This window comes from Lissotriton vulgaris, chromosome 6 (genome assembly GCF_964263255.1).
Source record: "Lissotriton vulgaris chromosome 6, aLisVul1.2, whole genome shotgun sequence".
Classification (NCBI taxonomy): domain Eukaryota; kingdom Metazoa; phylum Chordata; class Amphibia; order Caudata; family Salamandridae; genus Lissotriton; species Lissotriton vulgaris.
This window is the reverse complement of record NC_141694.1, coordinates 1,016,262,685-1,016,281,626: the sequence shown is the minus strand read 5'-3', so window position 1 is coordinate 1,016,281,626 and position 18,942 is coordinate 1,016,262,685. Positions and strand designations below refer to the sequence as shown.

At 48.2% G+C, this 18,942-nt stretch overlaps 1 protein-coding gene across 1 annotated transcript in view; it reads left to right on the top strand.

Annotated features, from left to right (window-relative positions):
* Window positions 1-1,276: 1,276 nt before the first annotated feature.
* The window catches only part of LOC147708356 (visual pigment-like receptor peropsin), a 138,874-nt gene continuing 121,208 nt past the window's right edge, over window positions 1,277-18,942 (top strand). The window contains exons 1-2 of the mRNA XM_086925107.1: window positions 1,277-1,331; window positions 1,479-1,702. Coding sequence (XP_086781233.1) covers window positions 1,277-1,331; window positions 1,479-1,702 — 279 coding nt within the window. The remainder of the gene's footprint in view (window positions 1,332-1,478; window positions 1,703-18,942) is intronic.

Here is an 18,942-nt window from a genome sequence, read left to right as displayed (position 1 = left end):
GTCATCGGATCGATGAAAGTTGCCGGAGCAGCACAGAGACACGTCTTACTCGACCATGCTGTTGGACTGCGCCCAATGGGAACAGTCCAGTCCGAACTGCCAGGCCAGCTCCTACCTAGACTGGAAACAAGCATCCTAGGACCGGTTTCGGGCTTTCAGCCCCCATCAGCCAGCATAGCTTGAATCCAGTGGCATGGAGAGCACGCGACCCATGTCTGGGCATACCCATCCCACTCGGTGTGACAAATGCAAAAAGAACAATTGATGGACAGAATGCAGAACAATATCATACATTAACCCCAGTACAGAGATCTAGGCCTAACTTCATCGTTTTTCTGCTCACCATGCCATTCCAGTTTCGACCCAGCCATATGCAAATCAGTCTTCGCTATGCCCAATGGGAACAGTCCAGCCCCAACAATGGATTTAATATCATTCACTGGGGGTGAATGTATGATTTATTCAGCATTCCGTTTGGACTATTCCCATGAGGCACAGGATCAAGACTAATTTGCATATAGCTGGGTCTAAACTGGGGTGGCATGGTGAGCAAAAGAACTATGGATTTAACCCAGATCTCTTGACTGGGTTTGAATGTTTGATTTATTCAGAATTCCATCCATCATTGGTTTGCATAGCACTTTTCACCCTAAGTGGGATGGGTATGCCCAGACGTGGGTCCCTTGCTCACTGTGCCACTGGATTCAAGCTAGCCTGGCTGATGAAGGGTAATACCCAGAAACCGGTCCCAGGATGCTTGCTTCCGGCCCAGCGAGGAGCTGGCCTGGGAGTTCAGACTGGACTGTTCCCATAAGGCACAGGGTCAAGACTGATTTGCATATGGCTGGGTCTAAACTGGGGTGGCATTGTGTGCCAAAGAATGATGGGTTTAACCCAGATCTCTTGACTAGGGGTAAATGTATGTTTTATTCAGCATTCTGTCTATCATTTGTTTGTGTACCATTGTAGATATGACCCTGCAGGGTGCACTGCTGGACCATCACTGAAAGTGATGTACCGGCGGTGCAGGGGCTTTGTGAATGAGGCCTTTCATGTAGAGGATAGCTTAGGCTTATATTTTTGAATTTATATCTATTGAGTTTTCTATCATGCTTTCATGTTCTGCAATTAATATTTGAAAACTGTTGATAAGATATTTGCTACATTGGATGACTCATTATTGTATATATGTTGGGCCCGATTCACAAAGGTAAAATGAGACGAAAGTCTAACTTTACGACCTTTGGTAGTCACAAAGGGCATTTACTACTCGTAAATGACCTTTCTGAATACTGAAACTCGTAAAGTTCAACTTTTGGTAATCTTAGAGGGTATTTACTTGTAGTAAATGTCCTTGGTAAATACCAAAAAGTCGTAAAGGTAGACTTTCATCCCAGTTTACTTTTGATAATTGGGCCCGTTATCTCTTATAGATAAGAATGATACTAAACTGTCATTTAATGTTTCCATTTTCTTAGATCGCATGTATGGAACCTGTGAGATTGATTGGGCAAAAGCCAGCTTCTCCACAATATACAAGTCATATATTGTGACAATCTTCATATGCTGTTTTTTCCTCCCTGTTCTGGTAATGTGCTTCGCATATGTTTCCATAATTAATAAAGTGAAGTCCAGTCATGTTCTGGGAAGTGTTGGAGATCCTACTGAAAGACAGAGACGAATGGAACGAGATGTGACAAGGGTAAGCATATTTTTTCTAAAACTCTGATATAAAGTAAACAGACTTTGGCATTGCCAATAGGTGTTGCCCATTGGTGTGGTTTAATATGATGATGCATACAAACAGCAAGCAAGCACATGTTTGTAGGCGCAGATATCTTGGCTTTGGAAATGTTTCTTGGACTAAGGAATTTTCTTCTCTGCAGTTATTTCACCTCAATAATATAGACAGAAGATGTTGTATCACTGTCAATCAAGCAATCAATCAAACAGCATTTGTAAAGTACAACACAGTCACCCCTAGGTGTATCTGGGAGTTTTTTTTCTCAGAATGGCACCACTCTGTTGACCATGCAGATAACAGCGAGGTGTCTGTTGAATAGAAGGACCTAGTACCTGCCTCGCTTTCGCTGATATTCTGACACAGAAGTACTGGCCTACAGGGCAAACAAGTAAGTATGAGAAGCCAAGGCATTTGAAAGGCTAGAGAAATGCCACGTCAGTTGCATGTCAAGTAGAGCCTGGACATATGATGACATGGCTGATTCTACTCCTCTAACTAAAATTCCTTGGTGGAATTCCAAATGTCCTGTAAAACAGTCCGTAAATTATAATGACTTTTGATCAAAATTATCAGTCCAATATTCACATTTTCTTGGAAGAAATTAACACAACTGCTTTGTAAAGTAAGACTTATCTAAATATAGTTATTACCCAATTTGCCTTGAAATGCATGTCATACTTGACCACATTTCCTAAACATTCTTGTGGGGAAATATCTATGGGCACTGTTGGAAGTAAAAGTCCCCTGCATGGTGACAGATGTGCACCCCTGACATGAGTGCCCCAGCTGCAACAATATCTGGATCCCTGGCACTGATCTTTGATTATAGGGATACATGGATCATGCTTGGGACTATAACTTAGGTTTTTCTCATGGTAATATAGCCTGTTTACACTGAGAAGGGCACACTAAGCCTTACCCCCCTGAAGGTAGGGGCTACTGCCTTTACCTGAAGTTATGTGATAAGAGCCCAGTGGTGGCAGAGGATTCAGTAATGTTAACAGGCCTTTATGAATGTTTCTCATGAGTGGTGTCTACTGGCCCACTAGTGGAATATTATGTGACTGTGTATATAGCTCACTCTTGGCCTACATGGATTGTGTGCAGTAGTGGACAACATGTGATATGTGTGTGTGTATGCGTGTGTGTGTGTGTGTGTGGGTGTGGGTGCGTGTGTGTGTGTGTGTGTGTGTATGCGGTCACAGATCATGATATGTGTGGGTGCATTCTTGGTTGCATGTGTTACTGTGAATGGTACATAACATAGACACCTGTAAGTTCCATTTTGGAAGCACAGGGCCAGCAGAGGCTGGAGAGGTATGGACTGCAACCCCCGGACAGGAGATGTGTATTACTGACATTCCTGAGATCCGGAGTGGCCCACTCACACACTAGTGGGATCGAAGCGGAGCTTCATCTATACATATCAAGGGTTTCTGATTCCAGGAAAAGTTACTGGTCAGTGGGGCCTGGGTTCATTGTCATGAAGATGGTGGGGCTGATAAGGTTGTCAGGGCCAATACATTTGATAGAGAGGATAGCTTAGTCCTTTGAATCTTTATGGGGCATATTTCAGGTGTGATCCCCAGTTACTCCGTAGGACTGCGTTGGGTGTCACTCAGAATTGGAGACATTCTTGCTGTGGCTGACAGTCCCTTTGACAAAGGGCAATGCAGGGGAGAGAGCACTTCTAGGAGCTGGCACCCTCAACACAAATTTCAATGGCCAGAGTCTAAATAATAGATGTTTCTGCATTTTTACTATGAAGGTGAGAACATGTCCCCATATTTAGTTAAATAGTGCTGTTAGACCTGACAGCCTTAGGGTGGTCTTTCCCCCAACTTGTTGACGGCCTCCACCAATTTTTCTGACCTTGTTTTTGCTGTTATCAGGACTCTGCACATTTCACCCCTACTAACCAGTGCTGAAGTGCTTGTGCTCTCTCCCGTAAACATGGTAATAATGGTTCATCCCTACTTGGCCTACTTAATTTACTTGTAAGTCCCTCGTAAAGTGGTTATACCTGTACCCAGGGCCTGTAAATTACATACTACTAGTGGGCGTGCAGTACTGATTGTGCCACCCACTTAAGTACCTCTTTACCCATGTCACAGGTCTGCCATTGCAGAGACTGTGTGTGCAGTTTACAAGGCCATGTCAACCTGGGAAAATAAACCCTTTTGAAAAGTCCAAACCTTCCCTTTTTATACATACAATCTACCCATAAGGTAGGCCCTTGATAACCCATTTAATGTATTTAAATGGTAGGACATGTACTTTTAAGTTTTACATGTCCTGGTAGTGAAAAACTCTAAAAGTCATTTTTCACTACATCAAGGCCTATCTCTCCCATAGGATAACGTTGGGATTACCTTATTATATATTGTAGGTGTAATTTCAAATAGGGAAGAGATAATACCTCTAAATCAGGTGTCTCTGAAATCCAAATTTAAAATCCTAGCTTATGGGGAAGTCAGATTTCTATAAAAGTTACTTTCAGAAAGTTGGCATTTCTTACTTTAGCTATTTAATGCCTGATGCCTGTCTCTGACCACATGTCTGGGCTGGGTCACAGCTGGGCCTTGTGTATTCCCCCTAGACAGCCTCACAGAATGGAAGTTTAGATGTGACTTAATGGTCCATCCTGGCAGGGTTGGAGGGAGGTGCTGGACCCAGCCTCATGTACATCTGAATAGGCTGTGCATTGTCCTCACACAAAGGTTTGTATAACCCCCTGTAGTGAATCTGGCACCAGAACAGGAAGGACAGGAGCTCTGTGCACTTCAAAGGCCTGTCTTTGATGTCTTCCCCACTTAAAAGGCCTAACTGGGTATAAGTACCAGACCTAAGACGCCAGCACTTCAGTACACTTCTGGACCTTTGAAGACTTTAACAGAAAGAAGGACTGCTGTGCTGCTGAAAGGACTGCCACTCTGCTGAACTGCTGGTTTGCAGGACTCCTGCATTGCTTTGCTTAACTGCTGCCTGCTGACCTGTTTTGCTTGGGTAAGAAGTACTGGACCTGAATCACTTGAACGCAGAGTGACTCGAATGGCTAGCTGGCTGGCCTCCTGATTGAATCCTGAGGGGCATAACAGACATCCAACACATGCACCTGGACCCCCCTATCTATTTGTCTACCCTGCCAAGTGGTGCCACTCCAGTCTTGGACACTTCAAAGTGGGCCTAAGGTGCTTTACCAGCGGAACAGATGCATTCTCTCCTAAGCGACGCATACTCTAGCAAAACTGACATCCCCTTTGCTGAGCGGCACATTTTTTAGCAGAACCAACTCATCATCACTGTTGCATGAAATGGACCTGTCGTAAAAGACTCACAAGGCCTCTGCATCCTGCATCTTGGGACTGAAGCATCACCTTTGGAACCGCCACTGCATAAACACTTTTTCTGGCGAAAGCTCCTCCCAGCACCCTTTGACAAAGAGGTTGAAACTCTGCATCACAGCTTCACTGCTCATCGGAACCGACACATCGCCTCAACTGTGCCACGCAACTTCAAAATTGACCTTCACAGCCTAAGCACCATCAACAGGATCCTCACTGTTGACACATCAAGACCTCGTACCAAAGCCTCGCCGTATTGCAGAACTGAATCATTGCCTCTGCTGTGAAACTGATCTTCAACGTGGTCCATGCAATGCCCGGCAAACAGGATTTAAGGAACTTTGGTTCAGCGGGCATTACTGGCTCCCAGTAGGCGGCTTGTGCTCAATGACGGGCGGCCTGAACGTTTGATTTTGAGATCCCCCAATAGTGCTTTGTATTTTCTGGCACTATTTTTTACCTACAACTCAAAAGTCCAATATCTCAAGTTCTACTGATTGGATTTTTGGCATTTTAGTCTTGCTTTGTGTATGAAATTATTAGCTATTTTTCTAACTTGGCGTGGAATATTTTTGTGTGGTGTTTTCACTGTTTTACTGTTTCAAGTGTTGCACAAATACTTTACACATTGCCTTCAAGTTAAGCCTGATTGCTCTGTGCCAAGCTAATTGAGTGTGAACACAGGATAAATTAGGGTTGATTGAGCCTTATCCTGAGTAGGATTGTGGTTACTGTTTGACCAGGTCTCATAACCTAGTCAAGCTGGGTCCTAATTTCTAGCACTGGTGATCAGCGGGGAGGAAAGGGGTCGTGTTTGTGCAGTGCTATACAATGATTTGGTGTGCACGACCTGCCCACATCGAAAACCAATTCAAACTTTTAGATTCTCCCTAATTGACATTTTTCGATTTTACTCAACATCATGTATCCGGCTGCTGGATCTACAACCACAAGCATGGAATTTGAGCTGGCCAACACAGAAGAATGCACTGTGGCCCAGCTCAGAGTCTTCTACAATGAGTTTGGACTTTCTGCCAAGAGTACCACCAGGAAGGTGGAACTGCAAAAGGCGCTGAGGGACTGTGTGGAAGCCCACTCCATACTGTATTAAACCACAGCTGTGGAGAATGGGCTAGAGGATGGCCCCTTTGTGGAACCAGTAAATATAAAGGAAGGGTTCTCTTGGACGTACACCAGAAACGCCTTATAACAAGTATACAGTCAACCACACTCGTCACCCAATATACACTATTATCTCACCCATACAGGTGCATCCGCACAAATAGAGCCACGCCTCTGGACCCAAAAAGCAACTATATATTACACAAAGATAGAGAGCTCAAAGATATAACACAATCAACTTTTATTAAAAACAATTTAAAATAACACATTGATTCTTTGCATAAATGTAAACAATAAAAATCATTAAAAACACCATGAGAGACAAAGAAAAATATGTGAAATGTTTAAATTGATCAAACAGAGGTTACTCCCACCAGAAATTCTCTTCCTCCTCCTCCTCTTTTTTAGACCAGCGCCCGAGGAGAGGACAAAGACCCAATCGGGTCTTCAGGAGAAGTCAATATGCGAGGCATCCACCTCAAGAGGAATACCTCTAGACAAGGAAACTGAGATATTGGAGATAACTTTAGATAGATTACCTATTATTAATTTATCCAAACATTCTTTGACTCAGACAGAATTAGAAGTATTAGCTAAAGGTTTTACTTTTGCACCCTCCACCCAAGTAAATACATTTCTGGTAGTGGGTTAAAGGATAAAATATCCGCCAAAACTGAGTAGGACGAAAATCCTATGTATTAGTTTTTGGTTTGTTCAACGTTGAAGGATACAGTGTTCCAAAAATATTGTGCACCTAATCTTTGTTTCCTTGAAACTTGTTCTGCAAACTTTTGGTCAACAAAATGTCGGATAGTGAAGAGGAGAGGGAAAGAGCTGCAGCAGCAGCTCGAGCAGTTTTAGACGACACAAATCTCCAACAAAATAACCCGAAAAACTATATCTTACAAACTCATAAATGATAGAGTATCATCGAGAGGTGGTAAAGTAATCTTTGTTATAGAGACACATGAATATCGACAGACAGAGGTATTCTATTTATGGATTGTTTACTCCAGCAAATGAAGGAACACTTGAGTTCCACTACTACAAAGTAGAGGAACCTCCAGCGGAATACGTTCCTTACGAGGACGTTGACATTCCATTAACTTACCAAGAGCATTAGCTCTGGTTTAAAGGGGCCCTACAACATCAAAATCACATTACCAAGCTCGGTCCACAAGGTAGACCAGGAGCTACATGGCCGGTACTAGCCATCTATACATCACATCCTGACATTGAAAGAATGACAGGTCTAGAACTGTTAGCCCAGCTAAAACAGTTAATTAAAATACATGGACAAATGGTTCAATATGTCATGCGGACCTTAACAGTCCAACCTACTGTAAGGATTCCACAGCACACCCCTCACCAAGGGAACACAAACAAAATAACACCACAGACGATACAATCAGTCATTGGTAAATTACCCGCAAAAAGGAAACAAATTCCGTTTTGGTTAGCCCAAAAAATTACTCATATAGAGGCAGTATTTCTGATAGTACACCTCATGAGAAACACAGAATTCTGACAATCTGTTTACCAATGGGGATAGCACCACACATGGAGGACTGTGACACTTGGGGTACAGTCTTTGCTTCAACCTACACAAAAACACATGGTGTTCCGTCGATGGCGGTAATACCAGACATCCTAAGACAGATTCAAAATGAATACAGACCAGAACCTGCTTTAAATCTTGGTATGAAGTTACTAAAAGATTTCAAACAGGTCTAGGCTATACTATTAGCTAACATTAACACCTTCACTGCTAAGGCATTATTAGTGATGCCATATAATTTCCATTGAAATCAATGGAAAGTCCATGACGAGTTACCCTTGTCATTAGCAGCCAAGAGGTTAAAGGTGAAGCAGCTTCAGTGGCAATCCGCCAAAAATTGAAAGAAACAGATATAACAGAGCAACCATATGAAATTGCAAGAATTATTGAAAAATCATATGAAGAACTAGGTAGAGATAGTTTGGATGGGAAACCACTAAAGCACCAACTAGCTGAAAATCCTGAAAAAGTTTTTATAAAAAATAATCTCACTACTCCTAAAAAGAAGTGGGAAAACACTAAACAAACACTTCCTAAAGAGAAGCGTTCTCAGTCAAGAGGTAGGTCTCCCCTACGGGAGCCCTCTGAAAAGAGGTATAACCTCAGAAATAGAGATAATTTGAGAAAACCTGATAGATATCAAGATACTGATACACGTTTCTCTCGTACCTTTCAGACTTCCTCGCAGAAATCTGAAAGAAGAGGATGATCGAAAAAAAGGAAGAACACATGAAGTCCAAAGACAAACAGCACGTTCCTAAAAATAAGAAAACTCAATTCACCAAAAAGAAGGTAGCAGGCGTAAAGATCCGACATGCCGAGGATCTTGAGGACACAACTCAAGAATGGGGAGTGGGCCCAGACAATGCTAGACAGCGCAGCAGAAGTCACCTTAGCTCGCAAGATCCTGAAGGATCATCAGGAGACAGTGGACTTGAATGAATGCATTCAAGTTGAAACTGCTGACACCAGCGTTAGTGTACCCCATAGGTTATATGAAGTAACACTCCGGATGGAGGGGGACATAACTAGAAAAATAATAGCACTCTTTTGGGAGAAGCTTTCTAAGGGTTATGCCATTCTTCTAGCTGAACAAGACTGGCCACCTGAATTTGTCAGGGAGTGCCCACATGGCGAAGAGATAATTATGCCTGCCTTCTCAAATCACATTCCAATTCATAAAAAATACACATATACCAGAAAATGGGCAGTAGCCCAGGCTCCGGCATTATACAAAAATCATGTAGTATGGGATGAGGACTCTCCTCACCATAAAATCTAGTTAAAAAAACAACCTACTGCACAAAGTTAGTATCCAGTTAAGCAAGAAGCTAAAAAACAGGTCAGGGAGATTTTAAACCAACTTGAATACCAAGGGGTGATTGAAACATGCACCTCATCTATAATCAATCCTTTGTTTCCTGTCTCCAAACCAGATAATTCATATCCTCTAGTTTTGGACTACAGACATCTAAACTCTTGTTGCAAAACTTTTGCAGTACAAAATGCACACAGTGCAGCACTGATGAATAACATTGCGCGAAAAAAATATAAAACTACATTAGATATTTCTAACGTTTTTTTCTGTCAAAACATTGCACCAGAAAGCAGGCACTTGACCGCTTTCTCAATAATGGGGACACAGGGACAATTTTGACGTCTCCCCCAGGGATTCAAGAATAGTCCAGGGTTATTTTCAGCCAGAGTAACAGAGTTACTACAAACGTATGATGATGAGGCATATCTCATGTCGATGACATCTATCTTACAGACGATGATTTGGACGTGCACTTGAAAAGAGTGAACACCATAATACTTGGGTTCGCTTCTGAAGGGTACAAATTCAATTTTAAGAAATCACAAATTGCCCACCTCAATGTCCTATTCTTAGGATACAAACTTTCAAGTGAAGGCAAAAGCCTGGCAGCAAACTTTCTAGAGAAATGTGCACTGCTCCAGCCTCCAAAGACGCTGAAAAACTTACAGTCAATTCTAGGTTTCCTGAATTTTGGAAGAACTTATGTTCTAGACTACGCAGAAAGGGTTAAACATCTCTACGAACTGATCAAACCAGATTTCAAACCAACTAATTGGACTCAAAAACACACAGGAATTTTGCATTCAGTGCAAACAGACATGTTAGCAAAAACACAGCTACAAACACGCAACAACGTACGCAACCTTGTGATCTGGATCATCCCAGGAAGATGCGGTTTCACGTACCTAACCTTTAATGAAGGTGAAAAGGTAACTATAGCTTACAAATCACACTTGTACACAAAAGCTGAAATGAAATTCACTTCTATAGAAAAAGTTCTGACAGCGGTTCAAAATGCAGTAGCAAAAGAGAGAGCCCTAGCGGAGGGAAAACACATAATGATCATTACACCTGTACCTGCCCTAGAGGCAGTGACGAAAGCGAGCATTCCAAATGCAAAAGCTTTACATCCGAGATGGATACAATGGGTTAATTCTCTTGCTGCAACAGACGTTGAATAAGTTTTTGAGCCCTACTTGAAAGCACAAGGATTTCTACAATACGAACAGGAATGTCCTCTGCCAACCGAGATTCTGCCTCTAGAACATTACGGATGTATAATTTATTCAGACGGATCAGCACAACCCGCAATCGGGGGTAAACAAGCCTATAGTGCTGCATGCGCGATTGTTAAAGGTCGCTGGCACGAAGGTAAATTTAGACCAATGGTCACTAAAACTCAATCACTCAGAGACTGCGTAGCTCAGCGAGCTGAACTACAGGCTTTCAAGATGGCGCTTGAAAATACCGATCGCGAATTCCCCACACTCGTAGTCTGCGATTCGTATAACTGCGTCAGGAATTATAATGAATACCTGCAGACCTGGGTTCAAAATGGTTTCAAACATACAAAAGGTGGCACAATCAAGCATAAAATGCCAATGGGAAGTAATACAGAAAGAACTACAAAAGACTCACGTGATTCATGCACTGAGTCATCAACGTGATGGCGTTAACGTTGCAAGGAATTCATTGGCTGATGAAGCAGCGAAGGCAGCTGTGCAAATGGCTTCCGTAGCTAGAATCACTCCCTCAAAAACAAAAATAGACGGGGGGCGTGGCTAGGCAGGCCATCATGGCGGACGTGTGCTAGATAGCTTCGTCCAGCCCAGCACTGATCCGGCGTTCATCCTTGCTCCCTCGGATGCTTTGGTGGTCCTTGAGGGGATATCCTTCCTTTGGTAGCCAGCCGGGTTGGTCCGGTGCCCCTGCTGAGTGGCTGCGGTGCCGGTAGATGGAGGTGGCTGGTCCGGCATGCTGCGGCCTAGTGGGAGTCTGAGAAGCCAGGACCTCGATTTTGGAGTGCCCGGGACTGCGCAGCTGACAGCGGTCGGCTTCTACACGGTGGAGGAGCGCTGACCGGAATCGAGACTGTGAGCAGGGCAGACTGGCCCAGGAACAACATAGGCTGTGGACCCCCAGAGAGGAGACGGCCGGGGGAGTGCTCCGGCCCAACTACCGGGTTGCTCCTGGCATGGCTGCAGTGCGGGTGGTTGCCCTCGCGTCCCGCTGCCTGGGGCCTTGATTTGGTGGCGGCGGCGCCTGGAGGGGTGTGTGGGGCTCCATTTTGCCCGTGGGGCCCCCTAGCCAAGAAAACACCCCCCCCCCGCCGCTGCCCATCGGTAGATCGGCGGTCAGGCCGGGCCGCGTGGGGGGTGTAGTGGCAAAGTTGGTGTTGACTGGACAGCGGAGATGCCTGAGGTGCGGGCGGTAGGCATGCCGGGTCCTGCTGGGGGTGGCCCGCCCTCCTGGAAGCCGTGGCTGGCCATCGGCGGTGAGCGGCACGGCATTGAGGTGGCCCTGCAGAGTGGAAACTGTTTCATCCCTCCCCCGGCTCCACCAATGGCTTGGCCGTGGCCCGGTGACCTGTGGGCCTCCTTTTCGAAGGCAACTGGACGGTGTATGTGACGGTGTGGGTCCCCCCTTCCTCCAGAGAGATCGGCGGCCAGGCCGGGTCGCACAGGGGGAGTGGCTGTGCAGCGAGTGCAGACCGGACGTTGGGGGAGCACGCGTGGCAGCTGGAGTAAGCCTGGGCCTGCGCTGCGGCCTGGGTGGGGGTGGCCCGCATCCTCAGGAGTAACGGTTGGGCCTTCAGCGGTGAGGGGCGAGGCACTATGAGCCTATGCCCATTGACTGTGCCCTTTGGCCCTGCCCACACTGCTTTATGTCCACCGGGCTTCGACTTGGCCCAGAAACCTGCGGGCCCCCTACTGAAGGCGACCCACCCGCAGACGCTAGTAGCAGTGCAACCGGTGGGGGCCCCACGTGAAGATACAGTTGGCAGAGTCCCTAGGGGGGCTGTGAGAAGCTCACCGGCGCTAGCCATGACTAGAGGCAAGGGGGCAGTAGCCCTACTACACACGGGCCCATCGACAAGTTACTGGCCCTGGGGCGGCAAGTGGTGCTGCCGGACATTCGCAGGAGGGCCCACCGGACAATGCGAGGCTGTTGGCGGCCATAACCCAATCCAGGGACATGCTTGATGCCAAGATTGGCACGGTTGGGTCAGATGTGATGTTGCTGCGGCAGGATTTGCGGAATGCAGTATCCCTCATAACAGAAGTGGAAATGAGCGTATCGAGGGTGGAGGACGAAGTTGTGTCCCTCAAGCAGAAGGTGGCAAAGTTGAAAAGTACCCAGAAAGGCCTGGCACTGCGCGTGGAGGACGTGGAAGGGCGGGCCCGTTGAAATAATCTGTGCATCGTGGGCTTCCCGGAGGGGTGTGAGTCGGGTGGCATGGAGCATTTCCTTATGCAGTGGCTCGAGGGCTGGATGTCTCCAGACGCTCTCTCCCGCTGCTTTATAATCGAACAGGCTCACAGGGCGTTAGTGCAGAAGCCACCGGCCGGGGCCGGGCCTCGTCCAGTAATCGCGAGGCTGCTGAACTACTTTGATCGCGATGTCATCCTGAAACAGGCCAGAGCAAAAGAACCTCTCATGTTTGAAAATCACCGGAGCATGGTGTTCCCGGATTACACACACTTGGTACAGCAGCAGCACCAGTCGCTTCAGGCAGCTAAGGCCCGGCTAAGAGAACTTAAGCTCCAGTATGCCCTGTTGTTTCCGGCGCGCCTTCACGTGGTGTTTCAGTCACAAGCGTTTTTCTTTGATTCTCCGGAAGACGTCTTCAAATGGACGGATGAAACTGTGCGGGTGAGAGCCCATACCCCCCCAGGTCTGCATTCCGATTCATCATTGAGTGAGGGGGCGCAGCAGGCCTTGCAGAGACAGCGCTGGCGGGGCTTTCAAAGGTCCCAGTCCCCGAGGCGGTCACACTCATGCAGCTCGAGGGTAGGGGGAGACGCAGTGCCCCGGGCACAGAAGACTGGATCCTCAGTCCCGGCTGGAGGAGATAGTACTGGAGAACCCTCGTAATTGGACCATGTGCAATAATGTTTGCTGTAATAACGAGGGAGCCCCTGCGTGGGCTCGGACCCTGCAGCTCTCACGCCTGTAGGTAGCGAGAGGAACTGTTATGGGTGGTAAGTTAGGGATCTATTGGTGGGAGAGGCCCGGGTCCCCCGATTGGGGGCCTGGTTTCAATCCGACCGCGACAGGTACTTCAATGTTTCATGAGGTATGGGGTGGGGGGTTTGTTGGGAGTTGGGGTGGTTTGGTTCGGGGGTTGGATTGCGCTTTCACACCGAGCATCACATGCAGTACATACACTTTGCTACAATTATTATTTGGTGCCCACACACAATACGCACCTATATGGCTAGTGGGTTGACAATGGTCCAGGGATCCCTGGGCGCCCTTCGGGTAGCAAGCTGGAATGTTCGTGGGCTACTAGATAAAATCAAGCGGGGGCGGTCCTGCGACAGGCCAAGCGGGTTTTGCAGGAAACCTATCTGATGGGCTCCAAGGTGCTCTGTCTAGAGCGCTATGGTTATCAACTAAGCATGGGCGAATTTTGCGAATCTGGCGTTCGCGAATTTTGCGAATTTGCGAACTCGCAATCCGCAAAATCCGCAAATTCTCGCGAAGTTCGCAAGGATTTCTGCCAGTTCGCAAGGATTTCTGCCAGTTCGCGAGGGTTTTGTACCAGTTCGCAATTGCGAACTTACATGTCGGCTCGCAATGGTCACGATTATGTTGTTTCTACGTCTGGTTCATCATCACAGGTTCCCAGCACCCTCTGTTTCACCCCTGCCACCCTCTGTTTCACCCATGCCACCCTATGGTACATCAATGCCACCCTCTGGTTCATCATCACTGTAGATTATGGGGGGGGGAAAAGCAAGCACACCTGCCTGCTTCAACTGACATGAATTAATTTGGGGTTGATTTATTAATGTGTCACTGTTTTAAAATTCCAGTCAGGCACCTGCTTCCTTATCTGTAATTTGCTTTCTGTTACAGTGCAATATTTTTCCAGGACCTTTGTGGCCTACTTGTAGCTATTCTATGAGCCTGCTGTGAGGGTCAGAGCAGGGTCATACAATTGTTGCAACTAGCAACTGAACTCTGGAGGGGCCCTTGTCAGGAAGCACTACAGGGAATGGTTACTAATGATGAGTTTGAACTTTTGAACCTGCTGAATGCTTTTTTTGTGTTCGCAAGGATTTCTGCCAGTTCGCAAGGATTTCTGCCAGTTCGCGAGGGTTTCGTAACAGTTCGCAATTGCGAAAATACACCGCACGCCGCAAAATTGTATCACCAAGAAAAAAAAATCCGCTGCGTGCGAATTTGTGGATTTTCGGTAAATTCACGAGCGTTCGCGGATTGCGAATTTATCAAAAATCCGCAAAATCCGCGAGCGTAACGGATTTTCCGCCCATGCTTATTATCAACAAGTGTTCCATGCTGGCTTCACACAGGGGTCCAGGGGCGTGGCTATCCTTATCCATCATAGAGTTCCTTATGTGCATGCTCATCAGTGGCTGGATGGACAGGGGCGCTATGTCTTTGTCCGTGGTATGATTGGAATGGAGCCGGTGGTGCTGGGATGTGTGTATGCCCCCCTCCTTTGCAATGGTCCCTGGTGGAGCGGTTGTTGGCGCTGTGGTCTGATATGCCGGACATGGTTTCTGTGGTGGGAGGTGATTGGAACAATGTCATAGACCCTAGTAGGGATAGGTCCAGAACGGACGGGGTCCAGGGGGGGCTCCCAACCCTCAAAGTTACATGCACTGGTGTCTAGTCTGGATTGGGTGGACACGTGGCGACTTCACCATGGCACCAAGAGGGAGTATACATTTTTGTCGGCAGTGCATGCGTCCTTCTCAAGGATTGACTATGTGTTTGTTCCTAGGGGGGGTGGTCTTGAGGGTGGTGTCAGCTGGTATTCACCCTAGAGGGTTATCGGACCATTCCTCAGTGTACATCGACTTGCAGCTGGGCGGGGTGCGGCCTCAGTTCCGATGGCACCTCTCGGTGTGGCATCTACAAAATGCGGAATGTGACACGCATATGAGGGAGGCGATCGCGGATTATTTGACCACGAACTTGGGCTCGGTCTCGGACGGGGTGACCTTATGGGAGGCGATGAAGCCTCTCCTTCGGGGGGCAGACTACGCCTGGTGTGCGGCTGTGCGTAAACGGCACAGGGATGCTTTGGTTGGGGCAGAATCGGAGGTTGAGGGACTGGAGCCTCAAAGTAGGGAGGAGAGTGAGGGCGTGGGGGTGCGATGTCTGCTGCAGGCTCAGCAGTCGTATGCCTCTCTTCTGTTAGATGAGGCGAGCCAGGCGTGGTTGGCAACGCGTAGCAGAGTCTGTCAATGAAGAGATAAATCTAACAAAATGCTGCACAGGCTCTTTCATGGGACCCTTCGCCCCCAGGCCCTTCCGGGTATACTGGACGGGAACGGTTCACCGCTGGTAGGCCCCCAACCAATAGCTGATAGTTTCGCAGAGTACTATGCTGACCTCTATGCCCCGCGGGAGTGCCTGGCGGAGGAGTGGGTAGAGAGATTCATTGGGGATCTCCCGCCGAAGGCTGTTTGATGAGACGCAGCGGCAATTGGACCTACCACTGTCGGATGAAGAACTGGCTGGGGCTCTAGGGGGGCTCAATTCTGGGAAGGCGCCGGGCCCTAATGGGTTTCCCAGTGAATTTTTCAAGGGATACCATCTCCAGCTGACCTCGCATTATCGTGCGGTGGTAGAGTAATCCAGGGAGGCCGGAAAGCTTCCCCCGGTCTGGCGTCATGCGGAGGTGGTGGTGTTTCTGAAACCGGGTCGGCCCCCAGAGCAGCATGCCTCCTACCGTCCGATCTCGTTCCTAAATGTGGAGGTCAAGGCGCTGGCCAAGGTGCTGGATAACTGTCTCATGACGCATATATCGGCCCTAGTACACCCAGACCAAGCGGGCTTTATGCCTCAATGGGCGTCGCGCCACAACATCAGGCAGGCGCATGTGGCACTGGCGGCGATTCGACGGTCCGGGACTCCAACTGCCCTTCTTCTAGCGGACATAGATAGAGCATTTGACTCCCTCAGCTGGGTCTACCTCTTCGCACTTCTGCGCAGACTCAATTTTGGCCCACGTTTCTTGTCATATATTCGCCTCCTGTATACTGAGCTGACAGAGTCGGTGAGGGTGTCCGGGGCAGTGTCCTCCCGCTTCTCGGTGCGGCGTGGCACAAGGCAGGGCTGCCCCTTGTCCCCGTACCTATTTACCCTGACAATGGAGCCGCTGGCGGCATGGGTTCGCATAGATGCGCAGTTGAAGGGATTTGAGTGGGCTCCGGGGGCCTCTGATAGAATTGCGTTGTATGTTGATGATGTCCTCTTCTTTCTGACGGACTTGAACAGGTCGGGCCGAGAATACTGGAAGTCATGAGAATCTTTGGCGAGTCCTCCTACTGTACATGAACCCCCGGAAATCCACGATATGGATACTGTGAAATCCCGAAGCGGTGGGGCCCTGGGCCGATGCGCTGCAGAGGGTGGATGGAGGGCTCAAATACTTGGGAGCGTTCCTCACGGACATGCCCGTGGTATCATGGGAGAGGAACTTGGCACCGGTTTGGGAGAGCGCAAGATCGGATATGAAACTCTGGTCCCATATGCCTCTCACGATCTATGGCCGATCTGCGATTTTCAAGATGGTCACACCCCACCGGTTGCTCTACCAGCTGCAGAACCACCCATATCTGATAGCGGCCAGATGGTTTTCACAGGTAAATTCTGCACTGGGACAGTTCCTGTGGGGGGTAAGGCGGTCAGAGTAGCGATTCGTACGTGCTTTCTGTCCACATATTGTGGAGGACTGGCGACCTCCGATATTCTCTCCTATTATCAGGCCTCCCATCTCCTGATCTTGAATGAGTGGCGGTATGGGGACAGAGGAGACCTGGCATACACACTGGAGCGGCTCTTGATGGAGCCACACACCCTTCTCACTGTACTGTATTCGGCTCCGTTGCGGAGGGATCTGCCGCCGGCTACGAAGCTAGTCTTTCGTGTCTGGCGACACTCCTTGAAGCGCATGGGGTGGTGGAATAAGTTGACGGATGAGACCCCATTGTGGCATAACGGGCGATTGCCGGAGCTCATGACCTTACAGGGCTTTCGGGATTGGGATGCCATAGGTATCTCGACCCTGGGGGATGTGGTGCGGAATGGGACGCTCAAGTCCTTCACGGACCTGCAGAAAGAATTCCACATGCCTCCTTCTCAATTCTTCCGCTACCTGCAGCTCCGCCATGCCCTTTCCCCTAGCTTTGTGGGCATTGAGGCGCTCCCGGAGTTTAGCCCCCTGGAAGCCAAGGTCTTTATGGGAGATCTGGAGACTAAAAAGATTTCGAGGATCTGCCAGTCCCTGGTCACTCATAGTGTCCAGATGACGGACAAATTGCGAGGAGTGTGGGAGGAGGACATTGGCTCTCTTGAGGAAGAGGATTGGAGGGAGGCCCTAGCTGCCCCGCGGGGGGGGGGGCGCGATAGCCATGCATTTGCGGCTCATTCAATTTAAATTTCTACATTGTGTCTATTTCACCCGAGCCCGGTTGTGGCGGGCGGGTCTGATCGTCTCCCCGGAGTGTCTTCGATGCGGCCAGGAGGATTGCACCTTTTTCCATACGGTATGGTCATGCACCGCACTGGACCGCTTTTGGCGAGGGGTTTTCGCATGCTTGTCAGAGGTGTTGGGGTGGATGCTCCCTCATACCGCGCGGTTGGCTCTTCTCCACGTGATGGATAGGATCGGTGGCAACCCCTATCAATGGCATCTGCGTCCCCTGGGGCTCACCCCGGCAAAACTGGACATCGCCAGGGGCTGGAAGAATGACCGGCTCTTTGCATGGAGGAATGGTCTGGATTTTAACATGGGGCTCGAACAACCCATCTTCGTTGCCCATGGCTGTCCGCGGAAGCACTATAAAATATGGAAGAGGTGGGCGGATTATAGAGGATTGTGGCTGGATCCCCCGGGTGAGTCGGATGATCCCTCTGGTGATTGATGTGAGAGGGGCTGACTGTAGAGATAGGTCCTTTTTGGCACGGGTGCTCCAGAGTGGTGCGGGGCTAGGGGGGACTCTGTTGCAGGTACTCCTCTGTGTATGTGTAGCTTTCAACGCGTGATTTATTGGTAGTCTATGCGTTGGACTCGGTGGTCGGTAGCGTAATCTGGGTGAGGGTGGCGGGGGGTGTAGGTTAATTGGCTCGTTTGACTCAGTTCTCTGGTGGCGGGACCTGTTTCTCTGTTAAGCTCAATGCCCGCTTACGCTTCATATATTGCTGTGGCAGTGGTCTCTGGAGTACAGAGCCCTGCGCCTTTGGATGGGCACTGTAAGCAAGACACTTTATTGGCAGGAATGTATCCCATATATTTAGGTTCCTAAAGCAGATGTGCACAGAGAAATAAGGTTGAATCTACTACATGTTATGCTGTGTATTTATATGTTGGATGAGCCAGGGGGGAGGGGGTGGGGGGTGGTTGCTGGGTCTTGTTCCCTTTTAGGTTTCTTAAAAGTCAATTGAGAAGTGATGTATAGTCGCAGTACTATTGGACTAGATGTTTGATTTATGCACGATGTGTTGCCCTCAAAGCGAGGTACGAAGATGTAATCCATGGCTAGGTCTCCTTGCAGATCTGCGTCCTATCTTGTCACAATTCCGTCAGGGGTGATGCACTGTCTGATTATGTACTGTAATGCTTTTGTTCAATAAAATATGTTTTTTAAAAACAAAA